The sequence below is a fragment of the Barbus barbus genome, assembly GCF_936440315.1.
Source record: "Barbus barbus genome assembly, chromosome: 21".
In the NCBI taxonomy this organism is placed as follows: Eukaryota; Metazoa; Chordata; class Actinopteri; order Cypriniformes; family Cyprinidae; genus Barbus; species Barbus barbus.
In genome coordinates, this window is record NC_136749.1 from 14,967,088 (window position 1) to 14,983,244 (window position 16,157).

The 16,157-nt window shown below is 37.8% G+C and overlaps 3 protein-coding genes across 4 annotated transcripts; all 3 read right to left on the bottom strand.

Annotated features, from left to right (window-relative positions):
* Positions 1 to 931: 931 nt before the first annotated feature.
* On the bottom strand, positions 932 to 2,465 carry LOC306886861 (protein S100-A1-like; the record flags this gene model as incomplete). The annotated part of the gene is made up of 3 exons (XM_079444194.1): positions 932 to 1,451; positions 1,535 to 1,700; positions 2,386 to 2,465. The coding sequence occupies 3 exons, from the start codon at positions 2,463 to 2,465 to the stop codon at positions 1,275 to 1,277; spliced, it is 423 nt and encodes a 140-aa protein (XP_079300320.1). The 3' UTR covers positions 932 to 1,274.
* A 250-nt stretch (positions 2,466 to 2,715) lies between these two features.
* LOC306886888 (protein S100-A16-like) lies at positions 2,716 to 9,787 on the bottom strand. Of its 2 annotated transcripts, XM_079444248.1 has the most exons (4): positions 9,405 to 9,529; positions 6,077 to 6,120; positions 5,155 to 5,282; positions 3,747 to 4,743 (listed from the first exon to the last, which is right to left on the bottom strand). In XM_079444248.1, the coding sequence occupies exons 3-4, from the start codon at positions 5,272 to 5,274 to the stop codon at positions 4,585 to 4,587; spliced, it is 279 nt and encodes a 92-aa protein (XP_079300374.1). In that variant the 5' UTR covers positions 5,275 to 5,282; positions 6,077 to 6,120; positions 9,405 to 9,529; the 3' UTR covers positions 3,747 to 4,584. The 2 variants fall into 2 exon arrangements, with proteins under 2 accessions (XP_079300373.1, XP_079300374.1); XM_079444247.1 differs by lacking the exon at positions 6,077 to 6,120 and having other exon boundaries at positions 2,716 to 4,743; positions 9,405 to 9,787.
* A 1,492-nt stretch (positions 9,788 to 11,279) lies between these two features.
* LOC306886887 (toll-like receptor 12) lies at positions 11,280 to 15,973 on the bottom strand. Its single transcript, XM_079444246.1, has 4 exons — positions 13,387 to 15,973; positions 13,042 to 13,250; positions 12,280 to 12,388; positions 11,280 to 12,116 (listed from the first exon to the last, which is right to left on the bottom strand). The coding sequence occupies exons 1-4, from the start codon at positions 15,922 to 15,924 to the stop codon at positions 12,105 to 12,107; spliced, it is 2,868 nt and encodes a 955-aa protein (XP_079300372.1). The 5' UTR covers positions 15,925 to 15,973; the 3' UTR covers positions 11,280 to 12,104.
* Between the last annotated feature and the right edge of the window lie 184 nt (positions 15,974 to 16,157).

Here is a 16,157-nt window from a genome sequence, read left to right on the forward strand (position 1 = left end):
TGCTAAACAAAATCAAGATTCATTTTGCCAGCAAGGTCTAGAGCTGACCTGTAAAGTTTGGTGAAGATCTGAGTTCAAAAAAGTTTTTTTTTTTTTTTTTTTTTAATCAAATTAAAATTAGTTTATCAATAATCAATACAATTAAATGTACCCTTTTTCAGGGTTAAAGCAAGAATTCATGAAAATAATTTTGATTCTATCACACAGTTCCTGAGTTATTAGCTAAAAAGTTATTACATTTTCTTTATAAGAATTCTGTACACTTTTGTTTTGCCATGGTGTGAGAATATATCTATTTTTGTAAAATTAGGCCATTCAAATTAATTTTTATTAGTGGTAGTATGATCTATTTATTTATAGATTATAGTATTTATAATCTATTTATAATCTTTACAATAGAAGTTGTCCTTGATGTGTGGTTTGTTTATTTCAAGTCTTCTGAATCCATTCGACAGCTTTATGTAAACACGGACTGTAATTTAATTTGCATTCATTCAAAATCCATAATTTGAATCTGGCACGCGCACAAAATTTAGTTTACTTCAGTGGGTGTTATGACAATCGTCAGTGTGGTACAATATAGGCCTACTGTATATTTGAATGTGTGCAGGATTTGAGAACTCGTTAAAGTTTGGTGCTTTTCATTTGAGAACCTCTTATAGTTAGCTATACATTGCACATATGCGTATGGGAAATTCAGTTACTGACTAATTGGATAAATTCCAACAATCATTCTTTTTAAAATAAAAAATACCTATTGTTAATGCCTTGTGTTTTTTCTCATTACGTTTTCATCAATGTTTTAATTAAAGTCTTATACCCCATTTTTTGTCCTCGTATTATTGACAAAATACAAAACAGTTAATTAACAAACACCCTGCCACTGCACTTGCTGCGAAAAAAGCACACCAACTGCATTTACTTATTTTTAAATCTGCGGTTTATTGTTATATGGAGAGATTATTTTCAAATCAACAACTCCAATTGCTAAAAAACAAAAGAAAGGAAGAAACACTTATTCACATATTCAACAAAGACCATGTCACAATCTCATTCCTAATGCTTCTAATAGGTTCAGGGGTTGGAAACGTTGTGCCTCGTGGAACATTTTGTTTACCCAGGACTGCATGGATGCAAGATGTGAATGCTGAGATGATCTGAAACTTTTTAGGAAGATTCACACACACACACACACACATTCCCCTTCTCCCCTCATTTCCCCCTCATCATTATTCACTGGTCATGTGTTGGCTTTTGTTCAGAGAAATGCAACTCTACTCTTTCTTTTCAGCCTTCTTTTCATCCTTTTCATGATACTCAAGGAAGAAGTCGTTGCAGGCAACAGTGAGGGCACCAACGAGGATGACGAACTCTGTGAAGTCCACCTCACCGTCGTTGTTTGAATCCAGGTCTCCCATAACTTTATCTACCGCATTCTTATCCTGTGCATTCTGTGGAACAAGAAAAACGCAGATAAAGTTATTCTGAAACATCTGACTTTCGCAAAGAAATCAAGACTCTGTTTTCTCCTTACCCCAAGGTAGTTGCCCAGCTCCTGCGTTAGCATCTCTTTGAGTTCCTGCCTGCTGAGAGTATATTTGTCACCCTCATTTCCAGAGTACTTGTGGAACGTCTGGATCATCAGCTGCATGGCGCTCTCCAGCGTGGAGGCATTCTCTGAGTTCAGAACATTAGACATTCTGGAAAGAAAGATTTATTGGTCACTGTAGCGAGCGGCGGTATTTAGACTTATAAATGCACTCAAGATGCACAAAAGGTTTTCTTTAGGGGGAGTATTTCTGGATCATTTTTAAATATTTAAAAGCACAAGGCAGACTTATTTTCGTCAGACCACAACAGTAAAAACATTGCAAAAGAAGCAGTAATATATTCTCAGCTCGACATGCTTTGACCCCTCCTTCCCTCTCCAGATCATCCTTCAAGGGGCTTAACTTAACTACAGAAGGGAAATGTGACTTGCCTGATAAGGTTGAAATCCTAAACTGGAGAAAACACTCCGAACCTGGGGAGGAAGTTACTCGGCCAAGTGTAATCCGAGCCAATCTCAGTGCCCACAACTCACTACACATACACACATATTTAACCAAGCACTGTCATATTGGGTTGTGTTGGCAAAAAATAACTTCAGTGGAGAAGAAAAGCCTCCTCAGATACTTTATAGAGATGAGCCATAAGCCACGCAAAACTTGAAGTGGAGAGAATGTTGTCCAGTAGCAGCTCATTATATCAAACATTTCTTTAGCACATGATCTGACCAAGCTTGTTCTGTCCAGAAGCTCACTAGAAACATCAGGCAGCACAAAACCAAACTCTAACATTAACAATTACAGTCTGTTCTTTCATCCATCCTTTTCTTTCCCTTACCTTGTTGTTAGAAGGTTGTTGCTCTTCTGTTCCTTAAGGAGAGATGAATGCTGGTGAAGACGGGAGGCGATGGGCAACATCTTATATACCTACTTGGTCCTCCTCCCAGCATACCGTACACTCCTCCTCCCTTCCTCCATCCATCCTTCATTTGTCTCTGCCTACCTATCTCCCACCTCTTGTCCTCTCTGATTACACATTCACAATGTAAGGAAAAATACGAAAACAGTGTTATATAAAGGAGTAAATGTGATGTTGATCGTCGTAATTGAAAGAGAGAAAGTTCTCTGCATTAGACGGTAACTTGAGCAAATGAAAACAAGCCACATAATCAATGTTTTGTTTTATTGATCGGCACTCGGTTAACTCAGTTTGTGAATCATCAATATATATATACACGTGACTACATGTATAAACATAAGATTTGAACTAATCAGTTTGAGGCAATTTTCTTTAAAATGTACATGTAATGGACTTTATTGTGTCGTTAAATGTTACCAGTCATGTTTTCAAGCTTATCTAATGATACAACATGACATTCATGTATATAAACATGCTCTGAAGACCTGGACTTACCTGAAAGAAGAACTTTTGGGTAAATAGATATGTTTGATCCTAAAGGTTAGTTATATGTACCGGTGCTTGTCAAATTAAACTTTTAGAGACGTGATAGTTCAGCACCCCGGACTAAATGATTTATCTGCTGTAATTGATGACTTAGACACAAACATCGCTATGATGAAAATCACCCAAGCTATAGAAATACAACATTACCAGCAATTATGCCTTAAACTATGCTTTATACATATAAAGAAACTTATTTTTTTATATTTTAATGTTTATATTATTTATGTAATTAAAGGTTATGTAATATAATTAGCTATTGGTTAAGCTTCTTAATGGTGTAATTGTCTCTATCTATATATCTCTATCTATCTTAACACATTTATATAAGTATATAAGTCTATATAATTGTAATTAATTTCTTGATGCACTTTTCTACAATTATTAGCATCATGGCACATAAGCCATAAATGGGGTCAGGTGCCTGAGGACCGATTATGTTACAGGCCAAACAAGGTTACATGGCACAAATGTAGTTACTAACAACCCAAGGGTCTTTAGAGGTGCTGATAATCTCTCAGGGGCATGTGTGGGGGTAGGGGTGTGTGTGTGTGTGTGTTGAGTGAGCATCTGACTACAAGTGGTCCTGTCACACCTGATACTGCTGCACAGGTGTTAATTCATCATTAAGCAAACGGTGTCCATACACATATGCCAGCCAAGGCTTGGGACTGAAAACACACAAACACACACGAATGACAAAATTCAAAGGACACTGACAAACAAACAAAATGTGTATACATAAAAACATGTATTTATGCTAGGACACAAGCTGTACCCAGAAAACCATGATGTTTAGCTTGTATTTCATGTCTGAAAATTAAAGGATGACTAAAATTACATTTTTTTACATTTCCATATTTTAATTGAAAGGTTATACAAAAACATTTCTCCAGTTGTGTAAAATTTCACTTTTTTAAATGGACAAATCTGATGTGTACAACATTGTCGTTGACTCTATTTTAGTATATTTGATGGCTTGCATTCATCAGTTATGCCTTGCACTAATCAAGCATATTTTGTTCCCAGTAAAACAATTAAATCATATATGAAAACACAAGAGCTTAGAAATGAAAACCTGTTTGCATGGAAAGCAAAAAAAAAAAAAAAAGCAAACACTTATGCAACAAAAAGTTATTTGATTTAGCACTTGTACATGGCCACAGGTCAGACATTGTTTTATAAATTCATAAATGCGAGTACATGTAAACAGATTTATAATTTCACTGTAATATCAGAGATTTTCAAAGTGTTTTCAGATCATTGCGGATTTTATATTGCATTGGAGACCAGGGCTAGTTGTTACAACAGGAAGTTACAAGGACTAAGGAGTTGTGTTTTGTTATGTATGTAAATATACGGTCATTTTACAAAGTTTATTAATAGAGTGTTTTTTGGCCAAAACAATGATTTGACTTTTTTTTTTTTTTTTTAAACCAAGCCACTTTGAAAACTTTTTAATAAGTAAAAAATTGTGACATGTAGACCCAGTCTCTCAGTATTGGTGCAAGACTCCAACATTACAAATGATTGTCAGTGTCATCAACCCAAGTGTCATCAATGCTTTGGGGCTTCTTATGGTCCACCGGCTGCGTTGCTCTTTGCTTTCTGCTCACTCAGTGAGTTGGCCAGGTAGCCCATCAGCGTCAGGTACTCCTGGAAACTGACCTTCCCATCCTGATTGTCATCCAGGCCTTTCATCATGTCCTTCACTGCTGAAGAACTGTCAGTGTCCTGAGAGAGACAGAAAGAGTGTGAAATCCTCAACTATTAGCTTAGTCCAGAAAACACAGACAGCCAATGAAGTGGAGTCTTGACATTTTTTGTTCTGTAGTGCGACATGCTATACTTCATCTAAATTACTTTTACTTTGAATTAATTTAGTTAATTATTTTATAATTATTATTCATGCAGCACTAATGACCTCATATTAATTGAGAGATTATGAAATATTTGTACTTTTAATTTAATTGTCACAATTACATGACCACTTCAAATAAACCAATGAGGGCAAACGTAGGATTAAACAATTATTTAACAAACATACTCACTTATGTATACATTAAACCTAAAATCTTTATCTTGTAGTCTATGGACATGTTATGTGTCAACTAAATGGAGCAAAATGAGAGATTTGTTACTTACGCTCAGGATGTTTCCCAGCTGACTCTGGATTAACTTTTGGAAGCTCTTCCCACCCAGGCTCTCTTTTCCCCGTGCTGAAGACAGGAACTGCATAACAACTGTTTTAATGGCACCCTCCATATTTGTAACTGTATAAAAAAGAGAAGAACATACATCAAGATCCAGTTTTCATCCTGTCACATTATGTGTACCTCAAAACATTGGTATAAAGTTTACTTTGAAATGAATTTCACTCAGAAATTGAAAGTAAATTTCACAAATTCCAGGGTCACAGGAATGAGGCCTAAACCTTTGTCTGAGGCCAAAGACAGGTAAACACCTGACGGATGACAAGTCCATAATATGATATAATATAATTAATATAATATAATATAATATAATTATTATTTAATATAGTTATGGATGCCTGCCATAAAAGTCCCTTGATGGTCTTCTCATTAACATGATGGCTTTTGTTTTATTGTAGTTTCATATAGGTTCATAGAAATAAATTTTTGGTATTGATAAAAAATTACTGAAGGGGTTATGGTGGTACCTGAGATCCAAAAATTGGAAAACACTGCAATATCTATTTTTAGGATAGAGTCTTAATGTTAGTAAGTGACATTTTAGCAGCGGGATGACTAAAGGAAGGGCAGGCATTGGAAAATGAGTGACCTGAGGAGAGGGATGATGCTAGAATAATTAAAAAGCATGAAGAAGGGAGGAGGGAGAGAGGAGCAGAGGAGGAGTGTGTGGAGCTGTAGAGTGTATACCACAAGACAATGGAACCTGTGATCTTTAACGGACATTCGATCCACTCAGGCCACAGGCTCACATTACCGCTGGGGTTGCCTGCTACATGTCTGTTACACTCTCTCTCTCATCCAACAACATACAAACACAAAAGCCCATACACACTCTTTGAAGGATGTTCACTCACACAGTCCTTTCCTCTTGGATGAATACCCCTTTTTACCTTCCCTACTGACACACAAAGTCAAGCAATAAAGTGTAACCTACTGCATTTCATATTCTTGTACTGTAGATCCTATCTCATATTTGACACTAACAAATAATTAATGATCTAATTTGGGTTTCCTTCCAGTGACATTTAGCAAGCTTATCCAAAACAAACACAAGGTACAGTAAAACACCAACTAAGGCCACAAGTCCACAATAATACATATGAAAAACACAACTTTATTCATATTTTGCAGGTAAATTTCACAAATATTAACAGGGAAACTGCAAGTAATACATTGAATTAAGTGTTTAAATTTGAAGTAGAAAAACTGAAATATTTTCTGGTACATGTACTCTAATAATCATTGTTTTATTTACAGATTTAAAAAAACAACAACATTTTATAAAAAAAAAAAAAAAGCTATGGACAATATTCATGAATGGCTGATATTGAAATTCTATACTAGTTTGTGTAATAAAAAAAATGATGAAAAAAAGAAAAAATTATACTTTTGAGACCTGCTGAAGATTATATTTAACAATTTTATTAAATTATTAGTGTTTTAACTGACTAGCTTAGTGAGCATTAGCCTATATGATGTCAAAGGTTGTCATAAATATAGAAATGACAATGCAAAATTTCATATATCCAAAAAACTATTGGATGATGAGCAATATGTTTCCCATATGTTGTGCATCCCTAGTGTACCTAGTAATCAGATTTTGCTGCCTGTCTGAACAAGGCCTGCATTTTCCCTTGAGATGAGCAGCAACACTCATATGCACACACAAAATTAATGATTTTAATGTGCGTTTGACGAATGGGTAATTCTATAGGCCACCCCTTTCAGGTAAATCTTCCATCTGACAGACGTCACACCTGAATACTTACACTACACCACTAACATTAGTACACTACACCACTGCTCTGCCGTCCTCCCAATTACTGATGGCCCTCTATTAACCTAATTAGAGAGAGAGAGAAGCCTGAGCAGGGCTTGGGTGATAATTACTGGAAGAAGACTTGCTGGAATTTACTGATAATCATGGTTATTAATACTCTCTCTTATGAGCAACCAGTGTGGTTTTGCATTACTGTAGTTGTGGCTGTGGAAAGACAGATTTTATTTGATGAAGTCGTGTGTTAAGCTGTGAGAGGCTTGTGTTTTTGAGAGAGAGAAGTGTCTTTGTCTTAAAAATGTTGTCATTGTTCTAAATGAGATGCACTCATTAGGTGATACTCAAGCTCAGACTTGGTCAGACTAAGGCAGAAGCATCAGACAGGCTGATTGATAGGTGCTCCTAGTGATTAGTCCCAAGGGACCCAAACAAACTGTCATGTAATGAGAGGCTGTGAAATTCAGAAGTCAACAAACCCATGAACCTTTGCAGTACATGCCAGTTGCTAAATGGAAATGAGCACTAAAAACACGCAGAGAGGCACTGCAGGTAATGCCACAAAATGCTAAACACAACAGCTTCAAGTGCTGGAGGGCAATTACCTAAAAGTAGCGACGATACTAGCTTACTTTGTTGCATTTTTTTTAGCAGCATTAAGATCAGACGATTTTATAGGCCTAATAGGCTTTTCCAATAATGAGTTAGTTTACCCAAAAAGTAGCGGTGTGACATAACTAAATGCTGAAGGGATAAACAAACGCCCTTTCAACTAAATATCGTTGGAAAGTCTTAATTATTATTGTGAATAGATTTGTCCTAAATGCTCCCCCTCTGTTATTTGTAGTGCTGAAAAGAGCAATTCATTTTACTGAATCAGTTCACTAACAGGGCGATTTGTTTTTTAAATTATTTTTATTTTTAAAAATAAATTTCCCCCTTTGTTTACCGTTCAAAAAAGTAGCTGTAGTATACAGTAGCAATTATTAAGCTTGTAGCTTGGCAAGTTCAGTAGCTTCCCAAATAACAAATTGCTCTGTGGTGACACTGTGAATAAAACCTATGTTGTCTCCCCTAAACAAGGTCAACTGGATGATTTTTCTGATCACTGGGCAAATAAAAATGCAATAGTAGCGAAATAACATATATTAGTGTGCTCTCCTCAGTTTTCTTCAATGAACTGCATTTCATTCTCGCTCCTCTAGATGTCCCTCCAGGCTACTTGTGGGTTGCCCTGGTTTCCTGATGTTACTGAAAAATAAGTCAGTTAAGTCGTGACGTATTGTCAAGTATGGTGACCCATACTCGAAATTGGTGCTCTGCGTTTAACCCATCCAAGTGCACACACAGCAGTGAGTAGCAGTGAGTAGTGAACACGAACACACACACACACACACACACACCTGGAGCAGTGGGCAGCCATGCTGCAGCGCCCAGGGAGCAATTGGGGGTTCGGTGCCTTGCTCAAGGGCACCTCAGTCGTGGTATTGAGGGTGGAGAGAGCGCTGAATTTTGGGAGTGGACTGTCCCTTTAAGAATATTTTTTATTTAGTGGCGGTGTTCGTTTTGTGTGAATCATTTCCGCTTGTACCTGGCTGTCAGCACTTGAAGGCAACGGTGAACAAGTTGTCTCGAGCTCTCTGGGTTATCAGACAGCTCCCACCGTTGCCATTTTATCTCTGTATTCATAATTAACGTCGTTCTGGTGGCCGTGTCGCCGCTGACACATTGAGGTCGTGCTTCGTCCGGTTATGTATCGAGTGCATTCCCCCCAAACTCTCGTAAGGTCGACTGCGGGGCTTATCCAGCAAACGGCGCATAATAAGCAGCGAATCTATTCACCTCACGCGGATTTGCACGCGTGCGCTCTGAGAAAACCCTCTGAATTAATAAATACCAGGTTTCTGATTTCTTCTTTTGGTGTAAAGGGAGAAGGGCTTGCGTTACATCTAGGAATCGAATCGGCTACTTGTAGTGACCGGACAAGTGAGCCTACGCTCGCGCGTAAAGACTGAAATATTCACGCAGAGTGGGATTAAACGGAAAGTGACACATTTGCATTGGGCACGAAAGCTTATTTATGGAACCCAGTTAACTTGATGCCAAAGTTCTGTGTTCCACAGTTCAAGCACATTAAAACCAGCTAACAGACCAGTTTGACCAGCTGAAAAGTGCCCTCAACTTCCCCCCCAAAGAAACAGCAAACGGAGACCAATAGAAACCAGAAAACGCTTTTTTTCAGCACAAAACAAGCTAAATGATGAATATCCTTAAACACAGAAACCCCTGGTTAAAATTGTTATAATATCCTGAAGAAAACATCTCGTTTTATTATACACCAACAAATCTCATCAAATAATCAATAGAGTTGTCTTACAAACCTCTTAGGATCAAATTAGAATGCTTACCTAGTTTTGTATGGAAACTTTTCTCCTGCTGATTGTTGCTTCTTCTAACTGAAGCCAGTACAATGCCTATACAACTGCCTCTTCTGCGAATTCCAATCTTCCCAAGTTACTTTTTTTTTCCCATCAAATCACTGGGCGTATACCCAGAACTTTATGGGTGGGGAAAACAGGATATATTACTCAAGAGAGGTGTTGTGCGGACATAACTCTCCTGAAAGCATACTGTAACCACGCTGGAAAATGAGGTGAGAGGTGAGAAGAGGTTTAAGAAGTGAATAACAGCACTTCAACAGTTTTTCTTTTAACCATCTACAGCCATTTTCTGATTTATTGCAGTGAGATTTGTGCCAACTGCATGGCCCATGTCTGAATGCCCTGTGAGTGACTGTGTGCCTGTCACAAGTAGGAGCATGCATTTGATTGTTGCACAAAGGCTCAGTGAGGCTAGCATAGTGATATCATCATCCAGCCGCACCTTGAGAGCTTAGTCAGATACTTTTTTTCCCCCAAGTTTCTGGCCAACATTGCCACATTGATCAAAATATCAGTTTTAAAAGTTTTCTTTTCGGTGTAACTTTCTTTCTGCAGCATGAAGTTATGTTTGTGCATATGAGGGTGGGAGAGAGAAAGAATGCAGCTATGTGAGAGAGAAAGCTGTCTGCTGCGGGGCGCACAGCATACCAGAACACAATTATCAGGAACATGTGCTTTCCAATTACCAAGACAAAACCCTCACAGTCCAGTGATTCTCCTCCACCCTGTTCGCTAAGCCCACAGTCTCTGTGTTTGTTTGGTACTATGTATGCAACATTAATGTAGGTTTTGTTTGCCTTTGAGTAGTATTGTTTGCCATCATAATTATTGCCTTACAATACAACAGAATTTCTGACTGAGTGCCATTAAAGCTTTAATCACAAAGCTAAAGTCCAACAGTTCATAAAGTCAAAACTAGAAACATTAAATAGGTCAAATAAAATATATTTTTTTCTTTTACAGTTTAATGTAAATATTCTGTTGAGGCCCTCTACTGGCTGAATCTATCTGACCTGTCCAGCCCTTTCTTTTTCTTTTTCTTTATTTATTGTTTTGTTTAGAATATGAGGTCATTCATATCACATGGATAGCACATCTAACCAATAAGAACACACTTATTAGGAGTTACAGCTAACTACCATCTTAGTAGCCACCATGAGTAGTATTTTGGGACCAAGATAAGTCTTGACAGGCATAGAATATTTCCCTGAATGTAAAATCTAGCACATTGTGTCAGGCAAACACTGTTAAAACCATGATTAGCACACGTTGTGAAACAGGACACACCTATAATCTGAGCCAAAATCCTTATATCTCTAGTTCCTGTATCACATAATTGTACATTTTTTTTATAAATTATGTAATAATAGTGATAATAATTATACAACATACCCTGTAAATATATTTTAATGGCAAACGTTTATGTCATATAATATTTATCTTTTATTAGGCAATTGTTTACTTAATATTTTCTTCCAGTTGTAAGGTTGCTCAACTTCATAGGTGTAACTTCTGACGTTTCCATGCCAGAAACTGGATTGTGCAAGCGCAGATGTGAGAAGCTCTTCTTGAAAGATTTATGGATTTAGAACTGTATAGCAAATCAGCTTTATAGATGACATCATGACAGGGATTAATTGATTGACTGACAAAACAAAACAAAAAACTACCACCCTGCTGGTATTATGTTGGCAAAAAATTTTTTAACAAAAATTCATTGATTTATAGTAGTTTTTATAAACAGCTTGGAATAATCTTCTAAACAGCTTGGAATAATCTTGTTTGTGTTATGAGTTGCAAAGAGTGATCACTCAAATGGCATTTATGACAAAGCACAAATTAAAGACAGCTGTTGATGTTGTTTTAATCATGGTTTTGTGAATTTCATCAAAAATGTCACTGAAGGAAAGACTTAAACTATAAACTGCCCTGTGTAAACATGCTGGTTCATAGTGCTAAATCAGGTTATAGTTTATTTAACCATGAATGAGAGAGAGAACAAGCCTCTTTGCGTAACATCGCCCTCTAGTACTTGAATTAAGGTATTGCCAGATTTACATTCAAAGCCAAAATTCTTGCAGCATGGTATTAATAGCTTATACATTATTATTATTATTATGTTCTTGCTAAGATATTACAGTAAAACAGAGCACATCAACACAAGGTAACAGGAGGAGGAAAATACATACATAGGTACAACTTCTGTTTTTCTACAAAACGGTACAGTACAGTAAAAATGAAAAAAAAAGAACATTCATAATGGGAACTGAAAATCTTTCTATTTTGAAATTACTTTAAGCACCAATGGTGGGTTGTGCGCTTTTACACTTGACTGTTTATGAATTCAAATAAGTTTAACATATGCACTCTGTGTAGCACAATGTAAATTTATGTTCAGACATTACTAGACTCATGTGATGAGTACAATTATTAATTTTATCATTTTTTTATTTTTAAGTTTAATAATTAGGAATAAATATCATACAGAGACTAATTTTAAAAAAGCATGAACATATGGAGTCTACAAGTTACTCCATTAACACTGATAAGCATCATATTTCTAAGTGTAACAAGTATTTGTTTTTTTTAAATGAAATGGAGATTTGTTTTATCATTGCATTTTGACAGCTGTTGTTGTTTTCAAGCAGGAACGCAGCAGGTGTAGTTTCAAGAGGCTTCCTGTAAAACAATTCAGATATTATATTAAATATAGTTTAACACCTGTAACATGATTCTTTCTTGAAGCATCAGTTTAGATGTTTGTGCTGTTGAAGTCATTTTGTATCTTTCCAATCTCAGTGTCATTCAGACTTCTGCCCATTTCCTGCTTCTTTGTACTCACAATGTCTTCCTCTACAATGTTCCTCCTTAGACGATCCCAGAAATGCACTCTGTCACCTTCATCGTCTGGCCAGTCCAGATATGTACGTGTTCTCACCAGTTTGGCCAAACTATGGAAAGGAATGATAAAAGTATTTACACGATTTATACAATGAGAAAATGAATACAATATTTGATTTAGTAAATTAATAGTGTGACCTTTAAATTATTAAAAATCATATCAAGTTTACACTAATAAAACAATATTATTTAAAACTTTGAGGTTGGTAAGATTTTTTTAATGTTTTTGAAAGAATTCTCATATGCTCACCAAAGCTGCATTTACTTGATCAAAAACACAGTAAAAAGTAACCGTATTATTTCAATTAAAATAACTTTTTTAATTTTTATATGCTTTAAAATGTAATGTATTCCTATGATGGCACTCCAGTTATCAGTGAAGAATCAAAAAAAGTCAAACAGGCGTGCACATCCCAACCACCCAGATCGGGCTCAGGTGCAGGACAACTGAGGAACTTGAACAAAGAAAAAGGAGAGAGTGTGCGGACTTCTCTCCTTTTTCCTTACTCCAGTTATCAGTGTCACATGATCCTTCAGAAATCATTCCAATCATTCCAAAAAAATCTTAGGAACCTCAAACTTTTGAAAAGTAGTGTATACTGATTGATCTATTGTCATCCTTCCTAAACTCATCTCTGAATATGTTTCAGTTTCACAGTAAATGCACATTGTTCTTAATGTTCTCCCATCTTGTCCTAATTACCGATGGAAAGCAGAAAGCTCAAAAGGAGAGATGTGTTCAAGGAAGATGAGGATGAGACGGTGTTTCTGCTCTTCCAGCTGCCGGTGTGTGGCCACTCGCATCTCCAGACTGCACCAATCACTGTGCAGATACCGCCGACTGATCAAACAAACAGTGCACTGACTGCTGTAGATACTCTCAGTGATGTTGTCCATGATATCTTTACCCACCTAAAAGATGTTTCACAAGAAATTATTTTACAGTGAGACTACATCTTGATGGATAACATAAGCAAAAAGCAGTTACATCAATAACTCAACCTCAACTATTTCACATTCAGAAGATCAAACTTCATTTCAACCGCACCTCAAAGTCTCTGTTGTGCAGACACAGCCTCAGTCTCGGGTTCCCTTGTTCCTCCAGGCGAGGAGCCATCTCCCCCAGGACCCAGGCCTCATCTTGGCTACAGAAAGACACAAAGGCATCATACTGCATCTCCTCTATCTCTCCATCAGCCCCCTCGACTCGTCTCCTCCTCCTGTGCCACTGCCTTCCAAACCTCCTCTCCACCCATCCTCTCAGGCGGAAGAAGAGGACTACAGAAGGCCAGCGAGCAAAGCGATATCCAATGGCTGCCGACAGCAGAAGACAAACACTTCCAGCTGTGGCTACATAGCAAATGTACTGCTCGTCAGTCTGACAAAGCTTCTCCATGGTTGCCAAGAAGTTGAGTTCCTGATAGTGCCATACACACTTCTGCTTCTGCAAGTAGATCACCTGTACTTTCTCCGTGCTCTCTGCCCAATCTAGAATCCAGCCATTTTCACAACTGCACTGGAAATCCACTTTATCAAGAACAAACACTGTTAGAGCTGGAAGAACTTCGAACACGCCATCAGTCAAGACCAGAGGACTGTTGCTGTAGAGACGCAGCAGCTGCAGAGACGTCAGGTCTTTAAACATACTCTCGGTCAGGAAGCTCATATGGCAGTTTACCAGCACTAGAGTCTGGAGTCTTGTTAGGTTCCAGAAGACGCTTCCAGCATCTGTATAGTTAGAAAAACTCAGGTTGATGAGCTTGAGACGCTTGAGACGGTGCAGAGTACTGATTTTAGTGTCGCTGAGAGGCGCTCGTTCAGCTCCTCCTGAGATCTCAAAAGATTCCAGGTTTGGGAAATAAGGTGCCATGAAGCCATTCTTGCATATGAAATGGGTGCAAATCACGTTCAGCTCTCGAACTGCTGTAAAAACAGTAGTATTACAGTCTGCGAAATCCAGTCTGTCTCCATTTAGCTCCAAAACAAACGTTCTCTCAGGCTGTGATGTACGTCCCAGGTAAAAAGTAGTTCCATAATGTGCATCAATACTTAGTCGCTGTATTTTCGGTGGAAATCCGTAAAAAATCCTATTTAGATGCAACTCGTAAACATACTCCAGTCTACCCAGTGTCAGCTCACGAAGCTCCTGCTGATCCTGAAATGTTCCATCCTCAATAGTCTCAATGATGTTATTATTGATATGCAGGACCTCCAAAGCTTTAAGAGATCTGAAATCCTTTGCAGTAAGCTGTGAGATCTTATTGGAGTCGATTTTGAGAATTTTGAGGTAATGCAAACCACGAAATGCATGCAGCTGTAAGGTTTTTATGGTATTATAGCTGAGAAAGAGCTGCTCGAGAAGAGGCATACAAGCAAACTGGTCTCTGCCAACTTCTGAAATTGAGTTTCTGGTGAGGTCCAGCAAGGTTAAGGACCAGACAGTCCCATTCACAGCAACACAGAATGGAACATCTGTCAACTTCATAAAGGACATTTGCAGTGCTTGAAAACCTGTGTTACCTGTCCAGAAGCTAAAGTCCAGGTGGCCTACTTCTGATACGCTGATGAATAACTTTATCAAAGTTGTCCCACACTCATTTAAGTCCTCTGCAGCCAATCTGTCTGTTGATGTAAAAATGAGGCTGAGGGACTGAAGATGAAGGGTGGTGACCAGATGACACAAATCTTTGAAGTTTGTTGAATATTTTTTTATTACAGTTCCTGTCAAACTCAACTCATTGACTTTTCCAATCCCAGACTCCCAAATACTATCTAGCGACTCGCCTTTGAACTCCAAAAAAAGGCTGGAGAGGTTCTGAAATGCAACTAGAGAGTTGGCTTGAATTATTTTGATACTGTTCCCTATTAGATAGAGGTTTTGAATCCCAGAGAGGACAGCCACAGGCCATGTCTTTGATCCCCCTGGACATCCTTTGGTCTCAATTGTTGAAATCCCACTGTCTATCACACTCAGGTTCTTCAGATGGGACATTCCATCCGGAAGATAACAGAAAATATCACTAAGGTCCTGTGCACAAGTTCTGCTAATCTCTAGTCTGGTTACGCTAATCAATGGATCAAATATACCGCTGGATACATTGACTAACTTAAGACCTATCAGTGTCAACTCCTCCAAATTAGACAAACCAGCAAATGCTAGAGGTTCCATGGTGACAGACCTACAAATTTCATCACTGAAAAGCATCGACAAATATTTCAGATTGGGGAGTCCTGAAAAGGCACCAGATTGAACCCTCTCCAGTCTTGTCCCATCTATTTGAAGGACCTCCAAAGAAGGTAAGTGTGAAAAGGCATCAGCAGGAATGCTTGAAATTTCACCAACAATACAAAGGGATTTAACTTCAAGGCCTACCTCTGACAGATCAGTGCGCAGGTCTATAATATTGCAGTCTGTGTATAGACCGCTTCCTGGATAATAGTAGCAGTTTGGAGTCTTGGGCATGTCTCGGAGGAGATGTTCATCGATGGTTATGCAGCGTTTAGGTATAATAGTAAAAACGGCATTGCAGATACTTAAAACCAGTGTAAATCTCCACCAGAAGGAATTGGAGTCATGCACACCCATTGTAGAGGTACTCTAGATGAATCTACTCCTCTGCCTTCACTCTGCAGAAGAGTTTTATTTACATTTAACGTCACACTGCACTTGTTCAGACTCTCTGTGTGAACTACTATTTTCCTCACTTCCTCTTTCACTATGAAAAATCACAGGTTTTCTTTTTAGAAATGTTAGGTTCTGCCTCATTGCTGCATAATTGTTTTCTCACTGAGCTACCAGTGTGTTTTAATGTTTCTGAA

Bases quoted from the DNA above. Each gene is read 5' to 3' on its own strand.
- LOC306886888 (XM_079444247.1), bottom strand. From the start codon at position 5,274: ATGGAGGGTGCCATTAAAACAGTTGTTATGCAGTTCCTGTCTTCAGCA. The intron at 4,744-5,154 runs GTAAGTAACAAA...TGTCTCTCTCAG, and splicing joins AGCTGGGAAACATCCTGAGC to GACACTGACAGTTCTTCAGC.
- LOC306886887 (XM_079444246.1), bottom strand. From the start codon at position 15,924: ATGGGTGTGCATGACTCCAATTCCTTCTGGTGGAGATTTACACTGGTT. The intron at 13,251-13,386 runs GTGCGGTTGAAA...AACATCTTTTAG, and splicing joins TGCACAACAGAGACTTTGAG to GTGGGTAAAGATATCATGGA. The intron at 12,389-13,041 runs GTAATTAGGACA...TCCTTTCCATAG, and splicing joins GAGCTTTCTGCTTTCCATCG to TTTGGCCAAACTGGTGAGAA.